The sequence below is a fragment of the Ranitomeya imitator genome, chromosome 6 (genome assembly GCF_032444005.1).
Source record: "Ranitomeya imitator isolate aRanImi1 chromosome 6, aRanImi1.pri, whole genome shotgun sequence".
NCBI classification, from domain to species: domain Eukaryota; kingdom Metazoa; phylum Chordata; class Amphibia; order Anura; family Dendrobatidae; genus Ranitomeya; species Ranitomeya imitator.
Window position 1 is genome coordinate 94,771,477 of NC_091287.1, and position 27,230 is coordinate 94,798,706.

The window sequence follows — 27,230 nt, forward strand, 5'->3', positions numbered from 1 at the left end:
CACATAAATGGCCAAATGTGGCCATAGGTTGCACATACGAGCTGCATTTGAGATAGAGTCCCTTTAACGGTCACCTGAATTTGGAGGGAACAATCTTCAGCCATAGGGGCAGGGTTTTCGGGTGTTTGATTCACCCTTTCCTTACCCGCTGGCTGCAACATTGGATTGAAGTTCATACTCTGTCCTCCGTAGTACATGCCCGCACAAGGCAATCTTGCCTTGCGCAGGCGTGTACTATGGAGGACAGAGAATGAACTTCAATCCAATATTGCAGCCAGCATGCAGCCGGTGGGTAAGGAAAGGGTGAATCAAACACCCGAAAACCCAGCCCCTATGGCTGAAGATTGTCACCTGAATTTGGAGGGAACAGAGTCCCTTTAAAGTCCTGGATAAACCCTTGAACAATGCGCCCAAATACCAACAGGCAGGTAGTTAACTACCTGCCTCTTCTACTGGGCGCTAGCACAGACAGGTTACTGACTGCTCCTGCCAGCGATTCAGCTGATCAGAGCAGCTACTTTCCAGGCTGCTGTCGACAGGGGCGCGACTGCCAACATGCTGATTGACAGACCGCTCCTTGCAGTCAGGCAACGGGGAGCCGGCTGTCAAACAACACCAGCAGTCATGCTCCGTCAGAGCAAAGTATTAGCCGCTGCTCTGTAGACATGTCATCAGTGGAAATTACCGAGTCACTGGCCTGTGTGGTCTGATCACTGCCAGCAGAAATCAGTATTTGTCACAGTCAGGTAAGTAGCAACTGCTTGTCCCTTAGCTTATATGTCCATAGTAATATGCCAAACATGGAAATAGGGGGCCCCATTTATAGGACAATGCAATATTACTACATGGCCATACCAAGTCTTGATCTGTTGACCACTTCTAGTATAGAAACTACATCAGAACAGCTACATACAGAAAAGCATTTGTGTCCAGATGGTTGGGGCAGCACAAACTGGCATTGTTGGCCACACGTAGCTCCCCAGGATGTAGGTTGTGTTGTGTACTCCTACTTTAGAAGGCTCTCACTTGATGCATGCTGCCCAAGATTTGACAAATGCTGGAGTGTTTCAGAGGAAATAGTTTGAAGACACTGAGAACCGTAGGGAAAGACCCAGCTAGTCGTTTAGTCTGGTGCCACCCTTGGCAATCAGGCCAGTCTCACTCACTACAGTCCCCAGTCAGTTCTTCAAACTATGAACAACATATCTGGATATAACTGCAACAAAGCTCAGATTCATCCTGCCTGTGGTTTGGGCAGCATAAATTGTGTGTCAGATTCCCTGTAGATAAAGATGTAACTCATCACTTGTACTTAAGTGGGACTTGATGTGCAACTTGAATTGCTTATGAATACTTGTTTCTCTAATAGCCATGCTGTACAAATAGGCTGCTCCTTTGTAGTGTGGAATGATATTTTGGGTTGTTGAGAAGATAGATTTTGACAGCACATTTAGTGTAAATAGGACATGGGCAGCTAAAAGAAAAAAAATTATGCATATAAAACAATTACGGTTTGTACGGAGAGAAAAGTAAAGTGAACCTGTCAGCAGTTTTGGCTGATATAAGGGATACAGTCATCACCTTTCAGGGCTGATATACAGCATTCTAGAATGCTGTATATCTGCCCCAGCCTGACCTGTAAGAAGATTGATAACCTATTACACTCACCTGTGGGGCGGTCAGCTCCGATGGGTGTAACTAGTCTTAGTCCAGCACCTCCCTGATGCCACGCTCCTGCTTGCTTTGTGGATGCTGCCCTGCATTGCGCTCTTACGCAGGCGCACTTCTCTGCCCTGTTGAGGGCAGAGCAAAGTACTGCAGTGCGAAGGTAGCGGGGCTCTGACCTTTTCCCAGCACCTGAGAACTGCAGTACTTTACCCTCAACAGGGCAGAGAAGTGCGCCTGTGCAGGAGCAATGCCGGGGAGCCCGTGTGGATGATGCATGGTCGTGTCATCCACATGAAGCAAGCAGGAGGGTGGCGATCATAAGAAGGGAGGCGACAGACATCAGGCCAGACCACGCTGCAGGTGAGTATAAGACTTATTTTTCAATTCTTCCAGGTCGGGTTGGGGGCTTATATACAGTTAAGATATATATATATATATATATATATATATATATATATATATAGATATATATATAGATATATATATAGATATAGATATATATATATATATATATATATATATATATATATATATATATATATATATATATATATATATATATATATATATATATATTTGGACAGACATTTTTCTAATTTTTTGGTTATAGACATTATTTTAATGTTTTTAAACAAAATCATTCAGATGCAGCTGAAGTTCAGACTTTCAGCTTTCATTTAAGGGTATCCACATTAAAATTGGATGAAGGGTTTAGGAGTTTCAGCTCCTTAACATTTGCCACCCTGTTTTTAAAGGGACCAAAAGTAATTGGACAATTGACTCCAAGGCTATTTCATGGACAGGTGTGGGCAATCCCTTAGTTATGTCTTTCTCAATTAAGCAGATAAAAGGCCTGGAGTTGATTTGAGGTGTGGTGCTTGCATTTGGAAAGGTTTTGCTGTGAAGTAAACATGCGGTCAAAGGAGCTCTCCATGCAGGTGAAACAAGCCATCCTTAAGCTGCGAAAACAGAAAAAACCCATCTGAGAAATTGCTACAATATTGGGAGTGGCAAAATCTACAGTTTGGTACATCCTGAGAAAGAAAGAAAGCACTGGTGAACTCATCAATGCAAAAAGACCAGGAGCCCACGGAAGACACCAGTGGTGGATGATCGCAGAATAATCTCCATGGTGAAGAGAAACCCCTTCACAACAGCCAACCAAGTGAACAACACTCTCCAGGAGGTAGGCGAATCAATATCCAAATCTACCATAAAGAGAAGACTGCATGAAAGTAAATACAGAGGGTTCACTGCACGGTGCAAGCTGTTGTGAATTCTGTGGCTGAGTTCACTTCTGTGGTCACAAGTGGTATTGCAGTCTCTGGGCTTCCTCCCTCAGGTGTTTTGGTGAGCTCGTTGGCTGCCTTGCTATTTAGCTCCACCTGAGTCTGTCTTCCTTGCTCCTTGTCAATGTTCCAGTGTTGGATCTGAGCTACTGCATCTTTCCTTGGGCCTGCTGCTCTGCTAGATAAGTGCTTCTAGTTTGTTTTCTGTTTTTTTCTGTCCAGCTTGCTATTAACTTTTGCTGGAAGCTCTGAGAAGCAAAGGGGTGCACCGCCGTGCTGTTAGTTCGGCACGGTGGGTCTTTTTGCCCCTTTGCGTGGTTTTCGTTTTAGGGTTTTTTGTAGACTGCATAGTTCTCTTTGCTATCCTCGCTCTGTCTAGAATATCGGGCCTCACTTTGCTGAATCTATTTCATTCCTACGTTTGTCTTTTCATCTTGCTAACAGTCATTATATGTGGGGGGCTGCCTATTCCTTTGGGGTATTTCTCTGAGGTAAGTCAGGCTTGTATTTCTATCTTCAGGCTAGTCAGCTCCTCAGGCAGTGCCGAGTTGCATAGGTAGTGATAGGCGCAATCCACTGCTGCTTATAGTTGTGTGAGGATAGATCAGGTACTGCAGTCTACAGAGATTCCACGTCTCAGAGCTCGTCCTATTGTTTTTGGTTATTGCCAGATCTCTGTATGTGCGCTGATTATTGCACGCTGTGTTGCCTGATTGCCAGCCATAACAGTACAAGGAGACACACCAATGATTCCCAATAGAGGGAAAAAAGAAATCCTGACATCATTTTTTTTTCTTAGCTCTGTCTTCAGTCTTTTTTTTCCCCTAGACATTAGAGTGCTTCAGGACACAGCTGTGGACATGGATATTCAGGCTCTGTGCTCCTCAATGGATAATCTCGTTGTAAATGTACAAAAGATTCAAGATACTATTGATCAGAAATCGATGCTAGAACCAAGAATTCCGATTCCTGATTTGTTTTTTGGTGACAGAACTAAGTTCCTGAGCTTCAGAAATAATTGTAAGCTATTTTTGGCCTTGAAACCTCATTCTTCTGGTAATCCTATTCAACAGGTTTTGATTATTATTTCTTTTTTGCGCGGCGACCCACAGGACTGGGCGTTTTCTCTTGCACCAGGAGATTCTGCATTGAGTAATGTTGATGCATTTTTCCAGGCGCTGGGATTGCTTTACGATGAGCCTAATTCAGTGGATCAGGCTGAGAAAAATCTGCTGGCTTTATGCCAGGGTCAGGATGATGTAGAAGTATATTGTCAGAAATTTAGGAAGTGGTCAGTACTCACTCTGTGGAATGAATCTGCACTAGCGGCTTTGTTCAGAAAGGGTCTCTCTGAAGCTCTTAAGGATGTAATGGTGGGATTTACTATGCCTGCTGGTTTGAATGAGTCTATGTCCTTGGCCATTCAGATCGGTCGTCGCTTGCGCGAGCGTAAATCTGTGCACCATCTGGCGGTATTGTCTGAGAGTAAACCTGAGCCTATGCAGTGCGACAGGACTATGACTAAAGTAGAACGGCAAGAACACAGACGTCTGAACAGACTGTGTTTCTATTGTGGTGATTCTACTCATGCTATTTCTAATTGTCCTAAACGCACTAGGCGGTTCGATAGCTCTGCCGTTATTGGTACTGTACAGTCCAAATTCCTTTTGTCCATTACCTTAATGTGCTCTTTGTCATCGTATTCTGTCATGGCGTTTGTGGATTCAGGCGCTGCCCTGAATCTGATGGATTTGAATTATGCTAAACGTTGTGGATTTTTCTTGGAGCCTTTGCGGTGTCCTATTCCGTTGAGAGGAATTGATGCTACACCTTTGGCCAAGAATAAGCCTCAGTACTGGGCCCAGCTGACCATGTGCATGGCTCCTGCACATCAGGAAGTTATTCGCTTTCTGGTACTGCATAATTTGCATGATGTGGTCGTGTTGGGGTTGCCATGGCTACAAACCCATAATCCAGTATTGGATTGGAACTCTATGTCGGTAACCAGCTGGGGTTGTCAGGGAGTACATGGTGATGTTCCATTTTTGTCTATTTCGTCATCCATTCCTTCTGACATCCCAGAGTTCTTGTCGGACTTTCAGGATGTATTTGAAGAGTCCAAGTCTGATGCCCTACCTCCGCATAGGAATTGTGATTGTGCTATCGATTGGATTCCTGGTAGTAAATTCCCTAAGGGTCGTTTATTTAATTTGTCCGTACCTGAACACACCGCTATGCGCAGTTATGTGAAGGAGTCCCTGGAGAAGGGACATATTCGCCCATCGTCGTCACCATTGGGAGCAGGGTTCTTTTTTGTAGCCAAGAAGGATGGTTCGCTAAGACCGTGTATTGATTACCGCCTTCTTAATAAGATCACTGTTAAGTTTCAGTATCCCTTGCCATTGATTTCTGACTTGTTTGCTCGGATTAAGGGGGCTAGTTGGTTTACTAAGATTGATCTTCGTGGTGCGTATAATCTGGTGAGAATCAGGCAGGGAGATGAATGGAAAACGGCATTTAATACGCCCGAGGGTCATTTTGAGTATCTGGTGATGCCGTTCGGACTTGCCAATGCTCCATCTGTTTTTCAGTCTTTTATGCATGACATTTTCCGTGAGTATCTGGATAAATTCTTGATTGTTTACTTGGATGACATTTTGATCTTCTCAGATGATTGGGAGTCTCATGTGAAGCAAGTCAGAATGGTTTTCCAGGTACTGCGTGCTAATTCCTTGTTCGTGAAGGGATCAAAGTGTCTCTTCGGTGTGCAGAAAGTTTCATTTTTGGGGTTCATCTTTTCCCCTTCTACTATCGAGACGGATCCGGTTAAGGTTCAGGCCATCCAGGATTGGACTCAGCCGACATCTCTAAAAAGTCTGCAGAAATTCCTGGGCTTTGCTAATTTTTATCGTCGCTTCATCTGTAATTTTTCTAGCATTGCCAGACCATTGACCGATTTGACCAAGAAGGGTGCTGATTTGGTTAATTGGTCTTCTGCTGCCGTGGAAGCTTTTCAGGAGTTGAAGCGTCGTTTTTGCTGTGCCCCTGTGTTGTGTCAACCTGATGTTTCTCTTCCGTGCCAGGTCGAGGTTGATGCTTCTGAGATTGGTGCAGGGGCGGTTTTGTCACAGAGAGGTTCTGGTTGCTCAGTGTTCAAACCATGTGCTTTCTTTTCCAGGAAATTTTCTGCTGCTGAGCGTAATTATGATGTGGGCAACCGAGAGTTGCTGGCCATGAAGTGGGCATTCGAGGAGTGGCGTCATTGGCTTGAGGGTGCTAAGCATCGCGTGGTGGTATTGACTGATCATAAGAACCTTACTTATCTTGAGTCTGCCAAGCGCTTGAATCCTAGACAGGCCCGTTGGTCGTTATTTTTTGCTCGTTTTGATTTTGTGATTTCATACCTTCCGGGCTCTAAAAATGTGAAGGCGGATGCTCTGTCTAGGAGTTTTGTGCCCGACTCTCCGGGGTTATCTGAGCCGGCGAGTATCCTCAAGGAAGGAGTCATTGTGTCTGCCATCTCCCCTGATTTGCGGAGAGTGTTGCAGAAATTTCAGGCTAATAAACCTGATCGTTGTCCGGCCGAGAAACTGTTCGTCCCTGATAGGTGGACTAGTAAAGTTATCTCTGAACTTCATTGTTCGGTGCTGGCCGGTCATCCAGGAATCTTTGGTACAAGGGAGTTGGTTGCTAGATCCTTCTGGTGGCCATCTCTGTCACGGGATGTGCGTGCTTTTGTGCAGTCCTGTGGAATTTGTGCTAGGGCTAAGCCCTGCTGTTCACGTGCCAGTGGGTTGCTTTTGCCCTTGCCGGTCCCGAAGAGGCCTTGGACACATATTTCGATGGATTTCATTTCTGACCTTCCCGTTTCTCAAAAAATGTCGGTCATTTGGGTGGTCTGTGATCGCTTTTCTAAAATGGTCCATCTGGTGCCCTTGGTTAAATTGCCTTCCTCCTCTGATTTGGTGCCTTTGTTCTTCCAGCATGTGGTTCGTTTACATGGCATTCCTGAGAATATTGTTTCTGACAGAGGTTCCCAGTTTGTCTCGAGGTTCTGGCGAGCCTTTTGTGGTAGGATGGGCATTGACCTATCTTTCTCCTTGGCCTTCCATCCTCAGACTAATGGCCAGACCGAACGAACCAATCAGACCTTGGAAACATATCTGAGATGTTTTGTTTCCGCTGACCAGGATGATTGGGTGTCATTTTTGCCGTTGGCTGAGTTCGCCCTTAATAATCGGGCCAGCTCGGCTACCTTGGTCTCTCCATTTTTCTGCAATTCTGGGTTCCATCCTCGTTTCTCTTCAGGACAGGTTGAGTCTTCGGACTGTCCTGGTGTGGATTCTGTGGTGGACAGGTTGCAGCAGATCTGGACTCAGGTAGTGGACAATTTGACCTTGTCCCAGGAGAAGGCTCAGCTTTTCGCTAATCGCAGACGCCGTGTGGGCCCCGACTTCGTGTTGGGGATCTGGTTTGGTTATCTTCTCGTCATATTCCTATGAAGGTTTCCTCTCCTAAATTTAAACCTCGTTTTATTGGTCCGTATAGGATTTCTGAGATTCTCAATCCGGTGTCTTTTCGTCTGACCCTCCCAGACTCCTTTTCCATACATAATGTATTCCATAGGTCGTTGTTGAGGAGATACGTGGCACCTATGGTTCCATCTGTGGAGCCTCCTGCCCCTGTTTTGGTGGAGGGGGAATTGGAGTATATTGTGGAGAAGATTTTGGATTCTCGTGTCTCTAGACGGAAACTCCAGTATCTGGTCAAATGGAAGGGTTATGCTCAGGAAGATAATTCCTGGGTTTTTGCCTCTGATGTCCATGCCCCAGATCTTGTTCGTGCCTTTCATGTGGCTCATCCTGGTCGGCCTGGGGGTTCTGGTGAGGGTTCGGTGACCCCTCCTCAAGGGGGGGGTACTGTTGTGAATTCTGTGGCTGAGTTCACTTCTGTGGTCACAAGTGGTATTGCAGTCTCTGGGCTTCCTCCCTCAGGTGTTTTGGTGAGCTCGTTGGCTGCCTTGCTATTTAGCTCCACCTGAGTCTGTCTTCCTTGCTCCTTGTCAATGTTCCAGTGTTGGATCTGAGCTACTGCATCTTTCCTTGGGCCTGCTGCTCTGCTAGATAAGTGCTTCTAGTTTGTTTTCTGTTTTTTTCTGTCCAGCTTGCTATTAACTTTTGCTGGAAGCTCTGAGAAGCAAAGGGGTGCACCGCCGTGCTGTTAGTTCGGCACGGTGGGTCTTTTTGCCCCTTTGCGTGGTTTTCGTTTTAGGGTTTTTTGTAGACTGCATAGTTCTCTTTGCTATCCTCGCTCTGTCTAGAATATCGGGCCTCACTTTGCTGAATCTATTTCATTCCTACGTTTGTCTTTTCATCTTGCTAACAGTCATTATATGTGGGGGGCTGCCTATTCCTTTGGGGTATTTCTCTGAGGTAAGTCAGGCTTGTATTTCTATCTTCAGGCTAGTCAGCTCCTCAGGCAGTGCCGAGTTGCATAGGTAGTGATAGGCGCAATCCACTGCTGCTTATAGTTGTGTGAGGATAGATCAGGTACTGCAGTCTACAGAGATTCCACGTCTCAGAGCTCGTCCTATTGTTTTTGGTTATTGCCAGATCTCTGTATGTGCGCTGATTACTGCACGCTGTGTTGCCTGATTGCCAGCCATAACAGCAAGCCACTCATAAGCATCAAGAAGAAAAAGGTTAGACTGGACTTTGCTAAAAAACATCTAAAAAAGCCAGCACAGTTCTGGAAGAACATTCTTTGGACAGATGAAACCAAGATCAACCTCTACCAGTATGATGGAAAGAGATAAGTATGGCGAAGGCGTGGTACAGCTCATGATCCAAAGCATACCACATCATCTGTAAAATACGGCGGAGGCAGTGTGATGGCTTGGGCATGCATGGCTGCCAGTGGCACTGGGTCACTAGTGTTTATTGATGATGTGACAGAAGCAGCCGAATGAATTCTGAGGTATTCAGAGCCATACTGTGTGCTCAGATCCAGCCAAATGCAGCAAAACTGAATGGTCGTTGTTTCATACTACAGATGGACAATGACCCAAAACAAATCCAAAGCAACCCAGGAGTTTATTAAAGCAAAGAAGTGGAATATTCTTGAATGGCCAAGTCAGTCACCTGATCTCAACCCAATTGAGCATGCATTTCACTTGTTAAAGACTAAACTTCAGACAGAAAGGCCCACAAACAAACAGCAACTGAAAACCACCGCAGTGAAGGCCTGGCAGAGCATCAAAAAGGAGGAAACACAGCGTCTGGTGATGTCCATGAGTTCAAGACTTCAGGCAGTCATTGCCAACAAAGTTTTCAACCAAGTACTAAAAATGAACATTTTATTTAACCCCTTCATGACCCAGCCTATTTTGACCTTAAAGACCTTGCCGTTTTTTGCAATTCTGACCAGTGTCCCTTTATGAGGTAATAACTCAGGAACGCTTCAACGGATCCTAGCGGTTCTGAGATTGTTTTTTCGTGACATATTGGGCTTCATGTTAGTGGTAAATTTAGGTCAATAAATTCTGCGTTTGTGATAAAAACAGAAATTTGGCGAAAATTTTGAAAATTTCACAATTTTCACATTTTGAATTTTTATTCTGTTAAACCAGAGAGATATGTGACACAAAATAGTTAATAAATAACATTTCACACATGTTTACTTTACAACAGCACAATTTTGGAAACAATTTTTTTTTTTTGTTAGGAAGTTAAGGGTTAAAATTTGACCAGCGATTTGTCATTTTTACAACGAAATTTACAAAACCATTTTTTTTTAGGGACCACCTCACATTTGAAGTCAGTTTGAGGGGTCTATATGGCTGAAAATACCCAAAAGTGACACCATTCTAAAAACTGCACCCCTCAAGGTACTCAAAACCACATTCAAGAAGTTTATTAACCCTTCAGGTGCTTCACAGCAGCAGAAGCAACATGGAAGGAAAAAATGAACATTTAACTTTTTAGTCACAAAAATTATCTTTTAGCAACAATTTTTTTATTTTCCCAATGGTAAAAGGAGAAACTGAACCACGAAAGTTGTTGTCCAATTTGTCCTGAGTACGCTGATACCTCATATGTGGGGGTAAACCACTGTTTGGGCGCATGGCAGGGCTTGGAAGGGAAGGAGCGCCATTTGACTTTTTGAATGAAAAATTGGCTCCACTCTTTAGCGGACACCATGTCACGTTTGGAGAGCCCCCGTGTGCCTAAAAATTGGAGCTCCCCCACAAGTGACCCCATTTTGGAAACTAGACGCCCCAAGGAACTTATCTAGATGCATAGTGAGCACTTTGAATCCAAAGGTGCTTCACAAATTGATCTGTAAAAATGAAAAAGTACTTTTTTTTCACAAAAAAATTCTTTTCGCCTCAATTTTTTCATTTTCACATGGGCAGTAGGATAAAATGGATCATAAAATTTGTTGGGCAATTTCTCCCGAGTACGCCGATACCTCATATGTGGGGGTAAACCACTGTTTGGGCACACGGCAGGGCTCGGAAGGGATGGCACGACATTTGGCTTTTTAAATGGAAAATTAGCTCCAATCATTAGCGGACACCATGTCACGTTTGGAGAGCCCCTGTGTGCCTAAACATTGGAGATCCCCCAGAAATGACCCCATTTTGGAAACTAGACCCCCAAAGGAACTAATCTAGATGTGTGCTGAGGATTTTGAACCCCCAAGTGCTTCACAGAAGTTTATAACGCAGAGCCATGAAAATAAAAAAAAAAAATTATTTTCTCAAAAATGATCTTTTAGCCTGCAATTTTTTATTTTCCAAAGGGTAACAGGAGAAATTGGATCCCAAAAGTTGTTGTCCAGTTTCTCCTGAGTACGCTGATACCCGATATGTGGGGGTAAACCACTGTTTGGGCACATGCCGAGGCTCGAAAGTGAAGTAGTGACGTTTTGAAATGCAGACTTTGATGGAATGCTCTGTGGGCGTCACGTTGCGTTTGCAGAGCCCCTGATGTGGCTTAACAGTAGAAACCCCCCACAAGTGACCCCATTTTAGAAACTAGACCCCCCAAGGAACTTATCTAGATATGTGGTGAGCACTTTGAACCCCCAAGTGCTTCACAGACGTTTACAACGCAGAGCCGTGAAAATAAAAAATCATTTTTCTTTCCTCAAAAATGATGTTTTAGCAAGCATTTCTTTATTTTCACAAGGGTAACAGGAGAAACTGGACCCCAGTAATTGTTGCGCAGTTTATCCTGAGTATGCTGGTACCCCATATGTGGGGGTAAACCACTGTTTGGGCACACGTCAGGGCTTGGAATTGAGGGAGCACCATTTGACTTTTTGAATACGAGATTGGCTGGAATCAATGGTGGCGCCATGTTGCGTTTGGAGACCCCTGATGTGCCTAAACAGTGGTAACCCCTCAATTCTAACGCCAACACTAACCCCAACACACCCCTAATTCTAATCCCAACTGTAGCCATAATCCTAATCACAACCCTAACCCCAACACACCCGTAACCCCAACACACCCCTAACCCTAACCACAACCCTAATTCCAACCCTAAGGCCATGTGCCCACGTTGCGGATTCGTGTGAGATTTTTCAGCATCATTTTTGAAAAATCCGCGGGTAAAAGGCACTGCGTTTTACCTGCGGATTTTCCACGGATTTCCAGTGTTTTTTGTGCGGATTTCACCTGCGGATTCCTATTGAGGAACAGGTGTAAAACGCTGCGGAATCTGCACAAAGAATTGACATGCTGCGGAAAATACAACGCAGCGTTTTCGCGCGGTATTTTCCGCACCATGGGCACAGCGGATTTGGTTTTTCATATGTTTACATGGTACTGTAAACCTGATGGAACACTGCTGCGAATCCGCAGCCAAATCCGCACCGTGTGCACATAGCCTAATTCTAAAGGTATGTGCACACGCTGCGGAAAATGCTGCGGATCCGCAGCAGTTTCCCATGAGTTTACAGTTCAATGTAAACCTACGGGAAACAAAAATCGCTGTACACATGCTGCAGAAGCATGTCACTTCTTTGTGCGGATTCCGCAGCGGTTTTACAACTGCTCCAATAGAAAATCGCAATTGTAAAACCGCAGTGAAATGCGCAGAAAAAAACGTGGTAAATCCGCCATAAATCCGCAGCGGTTTAGCACTGCGGATTTATCAAATCCGCAGCGGAAAAATCTGCAGAGGACCAGAATACATGTGCACATACCGAAACCCTAACCCTAGCCCTACCCCTAACCCTACCCCTAACCCTACCCCTACCCCTATTCTAACATTAGTGGGAAAAAAAAATTCTTTATTTTTTTATTGTCCCTACCTATGGGGGTGACAAAGGGGGGGGGGGTCATTTATTATTTTTTTTATTTTGATCACTGAGATATAATCTATCTCAGTGATCAAAATGCACTTTGAACGAATCTGCCGGCCGGCAGATTCGGCGGGCGCACTGCGCATGCGCCCGCCATTTTGGAAGATGGCGGCGCCCAGGGAGAAGACGGACGGAGCCCGGCAGGATCGGTAAGTATGATGGGGTGGGGAGGGAGCACGGGGGGGGAATCGGAGCATGGGGGGAGGGAATCGGAGCGCGGCAGGCGTGGAACGGAGCATGGGGGACGTGGAACGAAGCACGGGGGGGCTGGAACGGAGCACGGGGGAATGGAACGGAGCACGGGGGGGTGGAACGGAGCACGGGGGGGTGGATCGGAGTGCAGGGGGGGTGATTGGAGCACGGGGGGGGTGATTGGAGCACGGGGGAGCGGACAAGAGCACGGGGGGGAGCGGAGCACTGGACGGAGGGGAGCCGGAGCAGTGTACCGGCCAGATCGGGGGGCTGGGGGGGCGATCGGTGGGGTGGGGTGGGGGCACATTAGTATTTCCAGCCATGGCCGATGATATTTCAGCATCGGCCATGGCTGGATTGTAATATTTCACCCGTTATAATAGGTAAAAATATTACAAATCGCTCTGATTGGCAGTTTCACTTTCAACAGCCAATCAGAGCGATCGTAGCCACGAGGGGGTGAAGCCACCCCCCCTGGGCTAAACTACCACTCCCCCTGTCCCTGCAGATCGGGTGAAATGGGAGTTAACCCTTTCACCCGGCTTGCAGGGACGCGATCTTTCCATGACGCCACATAGGCGTCATGGGTCGGATTGGCACCGACTTTCATGACGCCTACGTGGCGTCATGGGTCGGGAAGGGGTTAAAATTATTGAATCTGTCCAATTACTTTTGGTTTTGGTCCCTTTAAAAACAGGGTGGCACATGTTAAGGAGCTGAAAATCCTAAACCCTTCATTCAAATTTTAATGTGGATACCCTCAAATGAAAGCTGAAAGTCTGAACTTCAACTGCATCTGAATTGTTTAGTTTAAAATTCATTGTGGTAATGTCTATAACCAAAAGTAGAAAAATGTTGTCTGTCCAAATATATATGGACTTAACTGTACATCATTATAGAATGCTGTATATCAGCCCTGAAAAGTGATGACTATCTTATAGTGGCTAAAACTGCTGACAGGTTCTCTTCAAATTCAGTCTGTTTAAACAGGCCATTAGACAACCTCAGATTGTCAAACACATTTGGCAGTCATTTAATGGTGCTGATAGGTTAGTGAATCTGGCTACATGTAGAGGACCATCACCACTGAGGTCAAAAAAGGACAACTTTGTAGTTTATCACCAGTGAACAATGAGATCAGAGACCTAATTTGTACATTAAGATTTGGAGCATGCATGCACATTAGAAAGCTATCCAAGTGAAAATGATCGTGTAGTTGCAATAGTCAAACTATTTCATACCTCCCAACTTAAAGAAGGACAATATGTGGCACATGTAGCAGCAAAGATTTAGACTGACTTTAAGCACACCCATTTAAATTTTTCAATCTCACCTGGCCAAAAATTTTCAGAAATTGTTAATGGACAACCGTTTGAAGGCCCTGTTGACACTACTGCTATACTTCTGTTTATTATAAGAGCAGAACAATGGAAATCTGCAGGGGATGGATCAGCCATAAAATGCACAACAGAGCAGGACCATCTCCACTGACTAATGAGTCCCTATCAACTTTGTCCAGGCGTCCACCATATTTCAAACAAGTTCTTGTTCCCATCAGTCCACACTCAGGCAGTGTCCACCGAACACATTTCATGTAACCACATGTGTTTTGTTGTGGGGCATTGCTACCTTTAAAAAGCAGAGTTCATAGATTTCTGGGGGACACTTCTTTACCACCCAAGTTTTCCACCATCTGAGGCATCTAGGAGCTTCAGAAAACATCCAGTGAAGTCACTGGCATAGATGACCTGGGTGAGCTAGGATCCACCAGTTCTGCTCTGCTAGGCAGGGACCAAACAATTGTGTGAGAACTTGGGTCTAACAGAAGCCCGGGAAAAATCTTTGCAGAGGCCAATATTCAGCACACAGGGCTCATTGAGCGCTCTGTCTCTAGGTCAACTGCTTTTGTAGTCTCATGGAGATGCTGAAGCTCCTGGCAGTGCTGTAAAATCCGGTCATCTATGCAGTGCTACCCATAGCAAATTCAATTCAGTGCTCATGCTATACAGCACTACCCTGATGACAGGCTGGGACATTTGACATCACCTGGAACAGAGACCCAATTCCAGGATGGTCTTGCTGGATCGTTGGGGAGCTGGGCCATTTTAATATGAGGATTATTTGAAGGAGAATGGTTTTCCTATGGCTGTCAGCAGAAAACAATCAGTGCTCTTGAGGCATTGTAGTCGAGGGTGTCTTGATTTCTACAAGTGATGTGAGTACTAAGTACTAAAACAATATACATGTTCATTAACCCGTTAAAAAAAAAAAAGCGTTAGAACCTAAAATTACATTAGTTACCCAGGGTTTAATAACTGAAGGCATAAAAGCCTATATACATATTAATGAATGTCTAAGCCCACAGATTGGACCAGCTTTCCATTTTATGTTAGTGGGGGCCTTTCACCAGAGGATCAGGCAAGAGAAAGATCATGAACTGCTGACAGAGCCTTTCCTCCACTACCTCCCCCCATTAAAACCTGTGAACACTCAACCGAGGGCTTCGGTCTGTGGGATAGTCAGGACAGCCATTTGCAGCAAACAGGCATCTTGAATGGTCATTTGTAGACTAGAAGGGGATTTGGCTGTTGGCACCACCATCCAATAAATTGTCTGAAGAGGCTGCAGAGTTCTGATGAGCGCTGTAGTCTCTTCAGTTTACATCAGGTTTTATGCTGCACATTTCATAGGGTTTGTGCCAAGTGTTGCAGTAGGGACATGTACACAGTGGAAAAAAAGCGTGCGAGTATGAACCACTAAATCTGATTTATACACTGAAGAACTCACATGGCTCCGTGCAGCACTGCAGCCTTTCTAGCAGCTTTTTGGCAATGGTGCCAAGATTTAGACTCCCAAATATTCATAGGCTATCCAAGAATAAAGTTATTTTGGAGTAAAAATGCTGGAACAAGTGAACAAATCACGTACCACAAACCTAACAGTCTCCAGCTGTGGAAGGAGAACTATGACATGTAGTTCAAAGGCCATTTAATGAGATGCACCAATGTCCACACTTGTCAGAACTGGCATCCCTGGAGCGTTGATCACCTCATTTTGGTGTGGTGTGCTATAATGCAATAAATCATTGTGAACTTCCCATATTGCAGAACCCTTTTCCTGCTCTGGCTCATGGGGAGAAGTGGATGGTTCTGCTTCCATCTTAAGGTACCGTCACACTTAGCGACGCTGCAGCGATACCGACAACGATCCGGATCGCTGCAGCGTCGCTGTTTGGTCGCTGGAGAGCTGTCACACAGACCGCTCTCCAGCGACCAACGATCCCGAGGTCCCCGGTAACCAGGGTAAACATCGGGTAACTAAGCGCATGGCCGCGCTTAGTAACCCGATGTTTACCCTGGTTACCATCGTAAAAAAACAAACAGTACATACTTACATTCAGCTGTCTGTCCCTTGCCGTCTGTTTGCTGCACTGACTGCTGGCCGCAAAGTGAAAGCAGAGCACAGCCACAGCGGTGAGTCACCGCTGTGTGACTCACCGCTGTGCTGTGCTTTCACTTTCACTTTGCGGCCAGCAGTCAGTGCAGGAAATAGACGGCAAGGGACAGACAGCTGAATGTAAGTATGTACTGTTTGTTTTTTTACGATGGTAACCAGGGTAAACATCGGGTTACTAAGCGCGGCCCTGCGCTTAGTTACCCGATGTTTACCCTGGTTACCAGTGAAGACATCGCTGAATTGGTGTCACACACACCGATTCAGCGATGTCTGCGGGGAGTCCAGCGATGAAATAAAGTTCTGGACTTTCTTCCCTGACCAGCGACAGCACAGCAGGGGCCTGATCGCTGCTGCCTGTCACACTGGACGATATCGCTAGCGAGGACGCTGCAACGTCACGGATCGCTAGCGATATCGTCTAGTGTGACGGTACCTTTAATTTAAAGGCCAGTTAAACATACTGACCTTGAAGCAACAGAGGCCTTCTCCTGATGGTTAGAGAGTAATGAGATTTTAAGCAGCAGGACACTTACCCTATAATTATCCATTAGCACCACCAGCCATGGCTTTATGGTCTTCATCACATCAGAAAGCAAATGTTTTTCAACTTCAGATCCATCATTAAAGGTCAGGTTACCAACGTGGATTGACCGCCTCACTTCTGTGCGTGCCAAAAATGGCACAAAATACCCCTGATCTATCGGCTCCTAACAATTTGAAAAGAGGGTTAGAGACAAGAAATTTAAAACACCACATATTAGTTAATTTCATAGTTCCAGCATGCAGCTTAATCCATTGATGTGAAAAGGACCGAAAAATGTAATTCGATGCCACCCCCACACGATCACCTCATCTTTATGGTCTAGAGTACAGACTTCTAGCAGAGGTCTTTTAGATTTGTTTTTTCTACCTCGCATTCTTGTGTGGCACCAGGAATAGTTGTTCATGTCCTCCCTAACAAATGAATGAAGTTGCCCCATGTAGATTTGTTGAAAATTTACATCCGTTGGAGCAAAATAGCCGATAGTCGGAGGGCCAGGTGGGTCCAGGTTTCAGACCGCAACAATCTGATATTTATGATGTTGCCTATGTCAAAGTCTTGACCAGACAATCCCTTTAAATTCTCCTTGATACCCGTGTGTTGTAAGGCAATGCTCTTAAACCCTCTAATTTATACAACAGGTGTTACCAATTATCAGAAATTAAGCCCTTAACTAGGTCTTTGCAGGCTTGTCCTGTGCCTTCATTGTAGTTTTGAATGAAAATTGTAGCATACAAAAGAAAAAACACAAACGTAAACACCAAGTTTGGCATTTAAGTGGTGGAAAAAAATGTGGAATTTTGTATGAATATTTTTAAATCATACTGTGCTTTAATGGATTAACATTAACCGAGTGCTACCAAAAAGCTCAGTTTTAAAGCTTTCTTTATTGTTACATATCAAACATTGATAGCTTGGACCTTTATGGCTAGAGCAATACCAAATATGCATATTTTTGTAACCATCATAAGGTGAATATGGGTGGGAAAGCTTAAAAACTAAACCACAATTTCAGCTTTAGTCTAACATGATCCCAAGGTCATACAGTTACTTGTACACCATATACTATCGTATAGCAATGTGTATATTGAATTATGACCAGGCACAGGTTGGTCTTCAAAGAAGCTCAGTCATGGCAGGGACAGTTGTCTTCAGCAGAGCCAGCTGCTATAGCAATGCATTGGCAGCCCACAATCCGCGTGTGTGTGTGTGTGTGTGTGTGTGTGTGTGTGTGTGTGTGTGTGTGTGTGTGTGTGTGTGTGGGTGGGGGGGATGAGTGGCTCGATGGGTGCATGTAACTGCGCACCACCAGGCCCTGCACGGTAATGGCTGCTGTTAGAGACTGACCGCAGCAAGTAAGTGGTTAGTAACAGGCAGAGCTGCAGCCACTGATAATGGATGCACAGCTCCTCAGCTTCCATAAGAACAGGGACCAGACGTATGACGCACTAGTAGGCCAAGTGTCAGGAAGGGGATAAAGGTTGTTCCACTAAGGAGATCTTGATTACGCAGCCTTAAAAAGATGGCACAGTCTACACAGATTCAGTGTTCAAACCAAGCTCCATCGCTTCACAGCAGGGCCGATTACACCTTCCCACCTGCTTGTTTAGATGGAAACCACACAGGTGGGAAGGTGTAGTTAAATCATTGGCCCAACTGAAGCACAGAGTGCTGTGCTTGGTTTGAACAGTCATTCTGTGCCAACAGTCCCTTTAACCCCTTTACCTCCAAGGGTGGTTTGCACATTAATGACCGGGCCAATTTTTACAATTCTGACCACTGTTCCTTTGAGGTTATAACTCTGGAACGCTTGAGATCCAGGCACTTTTCTCGTGACATATTGTACTTCATGATAGTGGTAACATTTTTGATATTACCTGCATTTACTTGTGAAAAAAACGGAAATTTGGCGAAAATTTAGCAATTTTCCAACTATGAATTTTTATGCCCTTAAATCAGAGATGTCACAAAATACATAAGTAACATTTCCCACATGTCTACTCTACATCAGCACAATTTTAGAACCAAAATATTTTTTGTGAGGGAGATAAGGGTTTAAAGTTGACCAGCAATTTCTCATTTTTACAACACCATTTTTTTTTTTTTTTTAGAGACCACATCACATTTGAGGGGTCTATATGATGGGTATTTTCTAAGTGTGATACCATTCTAAAAACTGCACATCTCAAGGTACTCAAAACCACATTTAAAGTTTATTAACCCTTCAGGTTAATCACATTCATTTTTGTTTGGCGGTATGAGAATAAAGCGTCGTTTGCCTTTTTTTTACAGTGTTCACTGAAGGGGTTAACTAGTGGGACAGTTTTATAGGGTGGGTCGTTACAGACGTGGCAATACTAAATATGTGCACTTTTATAGTTTTTTAATTTAGATAAAGAAATTTATTGGAACAATTTTATTTTTGTTTTTTTTACTTTGCCCCGGGGGGAGGGGGGCATCACAGTAAACTGACAGATCGCTGATCTGACACTTTGCTGTGCACTGAGCAGGTGCTTGGAAGCCACCTCCCTGCAGGACCCGGAAGGCCCCCGGTGGCCATTTTGGATCCGGGCCTGCAGGGAGGAGGAGGTAGGAGACCCTCGGAGCAACACAAACACATCGTGTTGCTCTGAGGGTCTCAGGGAAGCACGCAGGGAGTCCCCTCCCTGCACGATGCTTCCCTATGCCGCCAGAGTGCTGCGATCATGTTTGATCGCAGTGTCTCAGGGGTTAATGTGCCAGGAGTGGTCCGTGACCGCTCCTGGCACATAGTGCCAAATGTCAGCTGCAATAGTCAGCTGACACCCGGCCCCGATTGACCGCGCTCCCCCGTGAGTGCAGCTGATCGGTGATGACATACTATCCCGTCGGTTGTCGGTTGTCATACGGCCCACACCACCACGATGGGATAATACATCATATGTCAGAAAGGAGTTAAAATGAGTACTGGCCAGATGCAAGTAGTTGCTCACCTGAACAGTACAGCTCCATCAAATGTTTAGCCACGGCCAGCAGAGAGGAGGAGGATCCGCAGTACTCAGCAGCGGTAACCAAGCAGTTCAGCTCTGCAACTACTTGTTTGACCGCTGCTTGCATTGACAACTGATCGGTGGAGGTCCCAGGTTTAGAACCCCCCCACCATGACTAGGACATCCATTTTAAGTAGAGGAGATTGACTGATATGTCTGGTCACAAGCACCTCCATCAGTCATGTGGCGTACAGGAGAGGTGTGCAGTATGGGAATGAGTAATTCCTTTATAGGGTCCAGTTATCCAAGCTGCTGAAACGGGACTCCTACATTGTCTTACAATGACTTCAAGATGTATGAAAGTGTTATTGCTCATGTCTGGACACCTTAGACCAAATGTATTCTACTCAACGCTGTAGAACTACCCTTCCTGGATACCTGTGTCAGTGTTAAAGGGATGGTGAGCACAGAATGCCTGCTGAAACAAAGTCCTGCTGCTCTGTGCGTCATGGCAGGGCCAGTCATTTATATATACCTTCCCACCTGCTTGGTTTCCCCATCTCCACACCCCTCAGAGCCAGAGAAGGGCAGAGGGGGAAAACAAGCAGATGGGAAAGTAAATAAATCACTGGCCCTGACATGACAGAGCAACAGGACTTTTTGAACAGTCATTCTGTGCGGACCGTCCCTTTAAGTTCATTACAGGCCTCTAGATCAGTGACACTTACCTGACATTGCAGAAAGTTGAAGTAATTTGTGCAGCCTGTAACATTTTGATAGAAGGAAGGATATGAAGCCCAGTCGCCATTCAGTAATGCGTCAAATACCTACAAGAAAAAATAAATAAAACCACCAAATCAATAGAGTCCAGTGACTGGCAAGTATCTCAGCCTTTCCTTTGATTGTACCCACAGTGGGGTAACTACATGGCACATAGGGGTGTAAAGAGCCCATCAGTTTTAAAATTGGCAGGATTTGCTCTTTATTTTAATCCTGCTGCTCCATAGTATTTTTATTTTATTTTTGTGAAGGAGCTAGAGATACGGCCTTTGTAGTTTGTGCCCTTTAGCAGGGGGTTGTGGGTAATGGGACTCTCCAGGGGTGTCTGGCATGCTCTGAGCAATGTACCTTTGGCAACGTCCATAAATAAATTTATATATTTATATTTCTGAACACCAAGTAGCAAGAATAAACACGAGCTAGACACCACACGTGGGATGTGCCTTTACCTCCCTCTATGTGAAGCAGACATTGCAGTGGATGCATAAAGCACTCGGCTCTAGTGTTCAGCTCATTCCATACACAGCAGAAGCTGGCTGTAATAGACTCCCACGTTTCTGGCAGTTTAACTCCTTAGATGCTGCAGTGAATAGGTGCCGTAACATGTAAGGAGTAAACAAGGAGCTCCCTCAGTCATCCCATCACTCCCGTACTACAATACAATCCAGGGGCATAGATTGGTAGTCCTGGCAGATGCTGGTGAGCAGACATAGCACCTGGTAAGATCTCTTGCTGCTGCTGCTGGTGCTGCTGTGGCGATTATTGATGTGAGTGCTGCTCCATACAATCCTCCATAGCGGAGCTCTGTAGATATGAGCACTTTTCCTGTGGACTCACCCCCTTTTGAAGGGTGATCCACTCTGCTCACCGCCTCATCCGGTACAAAAAACTGCTCCTCCCCCACCTCTGCGCCCACCAGGAGACCGCTAGAAGGTCCCTGTGACTCGGCAGCGTCTGTCTATGGGCGCCACCATCTTGGATCCGCTGCGCAGCAGTGACCGTCACGCGGGCACGTCTATTCCCAGCGTGCCCTGCGCGCAACACCTGCCGCGCACCCGGAAGCTAGGCCAGGGCCGAAGGCAGCAGCAGAGGGGGCAGAGAGTGGCGTGGCAGCCGCAGAAGAGCCACAGGACTCCGGACTGCACTGCCCAACGCCCGCAAAGGCCCCAGGACCTGCGAACGGCGCTTCCACAACCTGAAGGCCAGCATACAGGCATCCTGCCTGTTCTACCAGTGCCGGGACAGGAGTGGGTGAGTCTTTCAAAAACCGCCGTGATTCCAGAACTAGGGCTCCCATCAGGACAGGAAACCCAACTGAAGCGAGGGAGAGGTACCGCCCTTTTATTTCAGTAGGTTTCCGGTCCTGACTGGGCGGATCCCCTCTCCCAGGTGTGCCGTCATGGGAGACGGGAAAAATGAGGATTGCATTGTGTTTGTACCAACAGGAATCCAGGGAATCCTCAAAACCTTATCCCAAGGCAAACATGACACTTGTCCAATGTCAAACCAGAATATAGTTGGTCTTACATTGTTATGGAAGACCAGAAACAATATTGTGAAACCAGTGCCCAGATGTAGCACAAACTCGTCTTTTTAAGGGTATGTGCACACAAACAGGATTTCTTGCAGAAATTTCCCTGCCAAAAACCCGGACATTTCTGCCAGAAATCCACATGCTTTTTTTTGCGTTTTATCCCAATGCATTAAATAGTGGAAAAAGTGTGAAAAATCTGCAAAATTAATGAACATGCTGCTTTTTTTACCGCCATGCGTTTTTTTTGGAAAAAAAACACATGTGCAAAAAAATTGCAGAATGCATTCTAAATGATAGGATGCATATGTATGCGTTTATATCGCGCTTTTATTGTGTGCACATCGCCTTACAGTACAAGGTGAAGACATTGTAAAAATCAATGTTCATTTGTTAGGAGTGCAGCAAACTCTACTATGTCCCATCTGCGCACACTGAGTTTTACAGTATTTGTGGTTGTGCATAAATATTGCATGCTGTCAGTGTAGCAGAGCTCAGTGTCAGCAGTAAGTTTGTATAAACTTTTTTTAAAGACAGTTACACATGCATCATGGAGTTTTCAACTTTGGTTTTACATGGGACTACAGGAAACCCTACACTATTCCAATGCACAGAACAAATAGTTGACAGTCTGCTCTGCTCACAACATCTTATTTCACACTGCAGGAGATCCTGGGCTAGTGAAGAGCAGAGTCTCTCCTTGGAGATGTTTCTACATGGCATCTGCCCCAGATTTAATACCAGCCTTTTGCCTGAGTACAGGGGAAGTCTCATGCATAGCAATACACAACATTTATAAAGCGAACAGCTTGCACAGGCATTGGAAACTTACAGGCATTAGGACCCCTGACTAGTGAAGATGGGCAGCAGGCATGACACCCTACTGGCAAACTGTGGAAAGCAGCCTCCAGATACTCCTGCCCCATGGCAGACACTGGTTAAAGGGGTCAGCCACTACTGTACACGTGTCATGTGAACTAACTGCCATAGATAAGCATTGTACACACCAGGAGATGGTGCAGGGGCTGTGTGTGATTCTGGAAGAGGAGTAGGAAGGGTTTAGGTGGAATTACAGGGTTACAGGTCTGTGCTCACTGGTGGCTTACAGCCCAGCACAAGGAATGATGGGAAGTGTAGTCCTAAGGGAGCAGAGTATTCTGAATATAAAGTGATCGCTATGACAGCACAGGAAGAAAGCATAAAAACAATGAAACTGTTATATGGGGATCTTTAGGTGTATTAACCTTAAAGTGTAACCTTTATTTTTACTCAATAAATCATTTGCACACATGAAAATAAACTAAAATATCTTATCAGAGAAATCTGCTTCTTGCTCTTCAAGGAATGATCTTTATTCTCAATTTCTAGGTAAAATCTGTATTCAGCCAATTACTGAGATGTGAATCTTAACAGCACCAAATGTCATCCCCTATGTAGCGGAGAAAGAAGAACTAGAAGCCAGTGACATTTTTGTACTGTTCATACAGCACACGGCCGCTATACAGTTGAAGCTGTGCCATTCAAAAAGATTACATATGGCTACCACCACGAACAGTTAATCAGTGAGGGTACTGATGACCTATTCTAACCTTTAAATTGTTGTCTAATCACACCAATATTGGATGATCAATTCTACACAGCCAATCACATGTAGAATTAAGGCCCCAATACCTTAAATGGAGCTACTGCTCCCACTGAAGGTAACTGGTAAGGCATAGCATACACTGGGCTGGAGAATGCAATGTCATGGACCGAGCTTGGGTCAAAGCCAAGTAAGGCAACATCTGTAAGGCATTTAAATGCTCAGGTTTTATCTGTAACCACCAAAACCAATTTACTTTCAACTAAATTTTCCTGAGTTAATAATGCAAGACATTAGAAGTAGAGCAATTTAAAGTGCATAATAAAGAAATCTAACCTGAAATCTAGAAAACTCAAATCAGGCTCCATGGAGAAAGCATTAAGCTACTTACCGGTAGCGGTGTTTTTTCAGAGGCCCATGACAGCACCACGAGAGAGGGGATCCGCCCTTCAGGAACAGGAAACCTACAGATACAAAAGGGCAGCACGACTCCCACGTATCAGTTGTATTTCAGAGCCTGAGAGGACTACCGTGGTTAGAAGCACAAATATAATATACACAAAATCTTATATAATCTGCAAGCCAGATATCACACGTGAAGAAACGCTTTATATTTACTTAAGGAAGTGCAAGCCCCACATGAAAAGGGAGGGAACTAAGGGTGCTGTCATGGGCTTCCAAAAAACACTGCTACCGGTAAGTAGCTTAATGCTTTATTCAGACTCCCATGACAGCACCACAAGAGATTTACAGAGATGTAAGCTACCTTAGGGAGGGACTATAGCCTGCAGCACCCTTAACCCGAAGGTGAGATCTGAGGAGCAACCCAAGTCCAACCGATAGTGTTTAAAAAGGTGGAAGGGGATGACCATGTGGCCGCCTTACATATTTGTTCGATTGATACTCCAGATCTTTCCGCCCAGGATGATGCCATGGCCCGGGTGGAATCCGCCCTCAGATTCTGCGGAGCAGAGCCCCCACCTGCTGTATAAGATACAGAGAGATAGCCTCCCGAATCAATCTAGCTAGTGTGCACCTTGATACTCTAAACCCTTTCCTTGTACCTTGAAAGGATAAGAATAACGCATTCTCTCTCTTCCAAGTATCAGTGATATTACATTAGATGTCAGAAGATGTCTTCTGCATGGAGTTCATCTTGAGTTAGAAGGATTAGGGAGAAATGGTAGAACTATTTCCTGAGACCTGTGGAAATGGGATGCTACTTTCAGCAAGTAAGCTGGGTCCGGCCTGAGGTCCACCCAATCCTGCAACAATTCAGTATAAGGAGGAAGCCTGGAAAGTGCCTGGATGTCTCCTACTCTACATGCAGATGTTATCGCTACCAGGAAAGCTGTTTTAAGGGATAGCATCTTTATTGAGGCTGATTGTAGGAGTTCGAAGGGTTATTTTGTCAAAGATGAAAGGACTAGATTAAGATCCCACGGAACCGTCATATTCTTATGTAAGGGTCTAGCTCTGCCAACAGCCTTAATAAACCTCAAAACCCAATAATTGTTGGCAATATTACAAAAGAACAGGGCTCCCAGGGCTGAGACCTGTACTTTTAGTGTACTCGTGGAAAGATTTAATTCCAATCCCTTCTGCAGAAATTCTAAGATCTGGCGTATCGGCACGCCCTCTTTTATGTCGAAGTCTGATATGGCCAGGAACTTCCAAGTTCTAGAGTAGATCATGGTTGTGATCTGTTTCCTACTCTTAAGAAGGGCATCTACTAAATTCGGGGAGAAGCCTCCGTCTTTTAACAACGACCACTCAAACTCATGCCGTTAAATGGAGTCCCTTAACTTGTGGATGGCTGATCGGACCTTGGTAGAGCAAGTTTGGGATGTCTAGAAGTACCCAGGGATAGTCTACCGACATTGTCCTGAGCCATACGAACCAGGTCCTCCTGGGCCAGAACGGGCCAATCAGTATAACTTTTGCCCCATCCTCCCTGATTTTCCTCACCACTAGAGGCAGCAGGTTCAATGGTGGGAAAGCATAGGCCAAATGAAACTCCCATGTTATCAGGAAGGCGTCCACAGCCAGATGATTCTCCCTGGGATTCAAGGAACAGGATTTTCTTACTTTTCTGTTGTGTTTGGTGGCAAAGAGGTTTACCTCTGGTTGACCCCATTTGCAGACAATCAGACTGAAGATGTCCCGGTTTAAAGACCCATTCTCCTTGCATAGAGTATTGCGGCTGAGAAAGTCTGTCTTTACATTTTCTTTTCCTCTGATGTGGAGCACAGTTAAATATTGAAAATGTGTCTCTGCTGTCTAGAAAAGGCCATCCGCCACCTGCATCAGAGCCTTGGAACGTATTCCACCTTGATGATTTACATAGGCCACCACCATCTAGTTGTCCGAAACCGGTTTTTACGTACCGGTAATAGGATTTTACAGAGTCCACGACAGCACCCACAACGAGAGAGGGGATCCGCCCACCTTCCGGACAGGAACCTACAGGTTAAAAAGGGGCGGTCCCCCTCGCCCTCCAGTTTGTGTTCCAGAGTACAAGGGATACCGCCAATGAATCAGTACATGACAATTTTATCTTAAACACTACTAAATACCACCACCTCTATAGAGTGATCTCTAAAGATACACCTTCCAACAGAGTGCAAGAATAAGTAACTAAATACGGGGGGAATGTATGGGTGCTGTCGTGGACTCTGTAAAATCCTATTACCGGTACGTAAAAACCGGTTTTCCTATCGCCACGACAGCACCCACAACGAGAGACTTTCAAAGATTATCTATTTGGGAGGGACCACAGCACTAAGTACTGAACGGCCAAACTGTAAGCTGGAATTGGCGGATAGATCAAGGCGATAGTGCTTATAAAAGGTGGAAGGTGATGACCAAGTTGCCGCCTTACATATCATTTCAATGGGGACATCTGACTTCTCCGCCCAAGATGATGCCATAGCCCGAGTGGAATGCGCCCTGATGCCTTCTGGTGGTGTTACTCCCCTGGCAGAGTAAGCAAGACATATCGCTTCTCTAATCCATCTAGCGATAGAATTCTTCGTGACACTTGAACCCTTTTTTCGATTCTGGAAAGAAACAAACAAAGCCCTACTCTGTCTCCAGCTTTGTGTCCTATTCAAGTATTCTAATATCGCCCTCTTTACATCTAGAGTATGATATTTTTTCTCCTCTTCTGAACCTGGATTTTCATAAAAAGATGGTAAATAAATCTCCTGACTTCTATGAAATTTAGTTGCTACTTTTGGCAAGTATGCAGGATCAGGTTTTAAGACAATCTTATCCTGGAGAATTATTAGATAGGGAGGATCTACTGACAACGCATGTATATCACCGACTCTCCTGGCAGATGTTAACGCTAAAAGTAGAGCTGTTTAAGGTTAAATTTTTTATCGAAATAGAATCCAATGGCTCGAAAGGAGGTTCAGTCAACGCCTCAAGCACCAAATTTAGATCCCAAGGGGGTAACCTTACAATATGGATTGGGTTAGAACGCTGACATGCCTTAATAAACCTAGCAACCCATCTAGCGACCACAACATTGTACAGTTTCACCTGTCTTTCACTACGGGGACTTGTCAGGGAGTCACAAAAACATTGAACTTTAGGAAGGCAAAGTTTGAACAGCTTAGAGATGCCCTTATCTGGTAGACTGGGACAATATCCTCAGAAATGAGAATACAGATAATAAATGGGAAATGTTTAAGAACATCCTAAATAGGCAGTGTAAGCGGTTTATACCTTGTGGGAATAAAAGGACTAGAAATAGGAAAAACCCAATGTGGCTAAACAAAGAAGTAAGACAGGCAATTAACAGTAAAAAGAAAGCATTTGCACTACTAAAGCAGGATGGCACCAT

The 27,230-nt window shown here is 45.0% G+C and overlaps 1 protein-coding gene across 4 annotated transcripts in view; it reads right to left on the reverse strand.

The window, feature by feature from the left end:
* The window catches only part of LOC138642037 (probable serine carboxypeptidase CPVL), a 133,473-nt gene that overhangs the window by 19,213 nt on the left and 87,030 nt on the right, over window positions 1-27,230 (reverse strand). For all 4 annotated transcript variants that reach the window (XM_069729930.1, XM_069729932.1, XM_069729933.1 and 1 more), the window contains exons 10-11: window positions 20,216-20,314; window positions 16,511-16,684 (exon numbers count right to left, since the gene is read on the reverse strand). In XM_069729930.1, coding sequence (XP_069586031.1) covers window positions 16,511-16,684; window positions 20,216-20,314 — 273 coding nt within the window. The remainder of the gene's footprint in view (window positions 1-16,510; window positions 16,685-20,215; window positions 20,315-27,230) is intronic.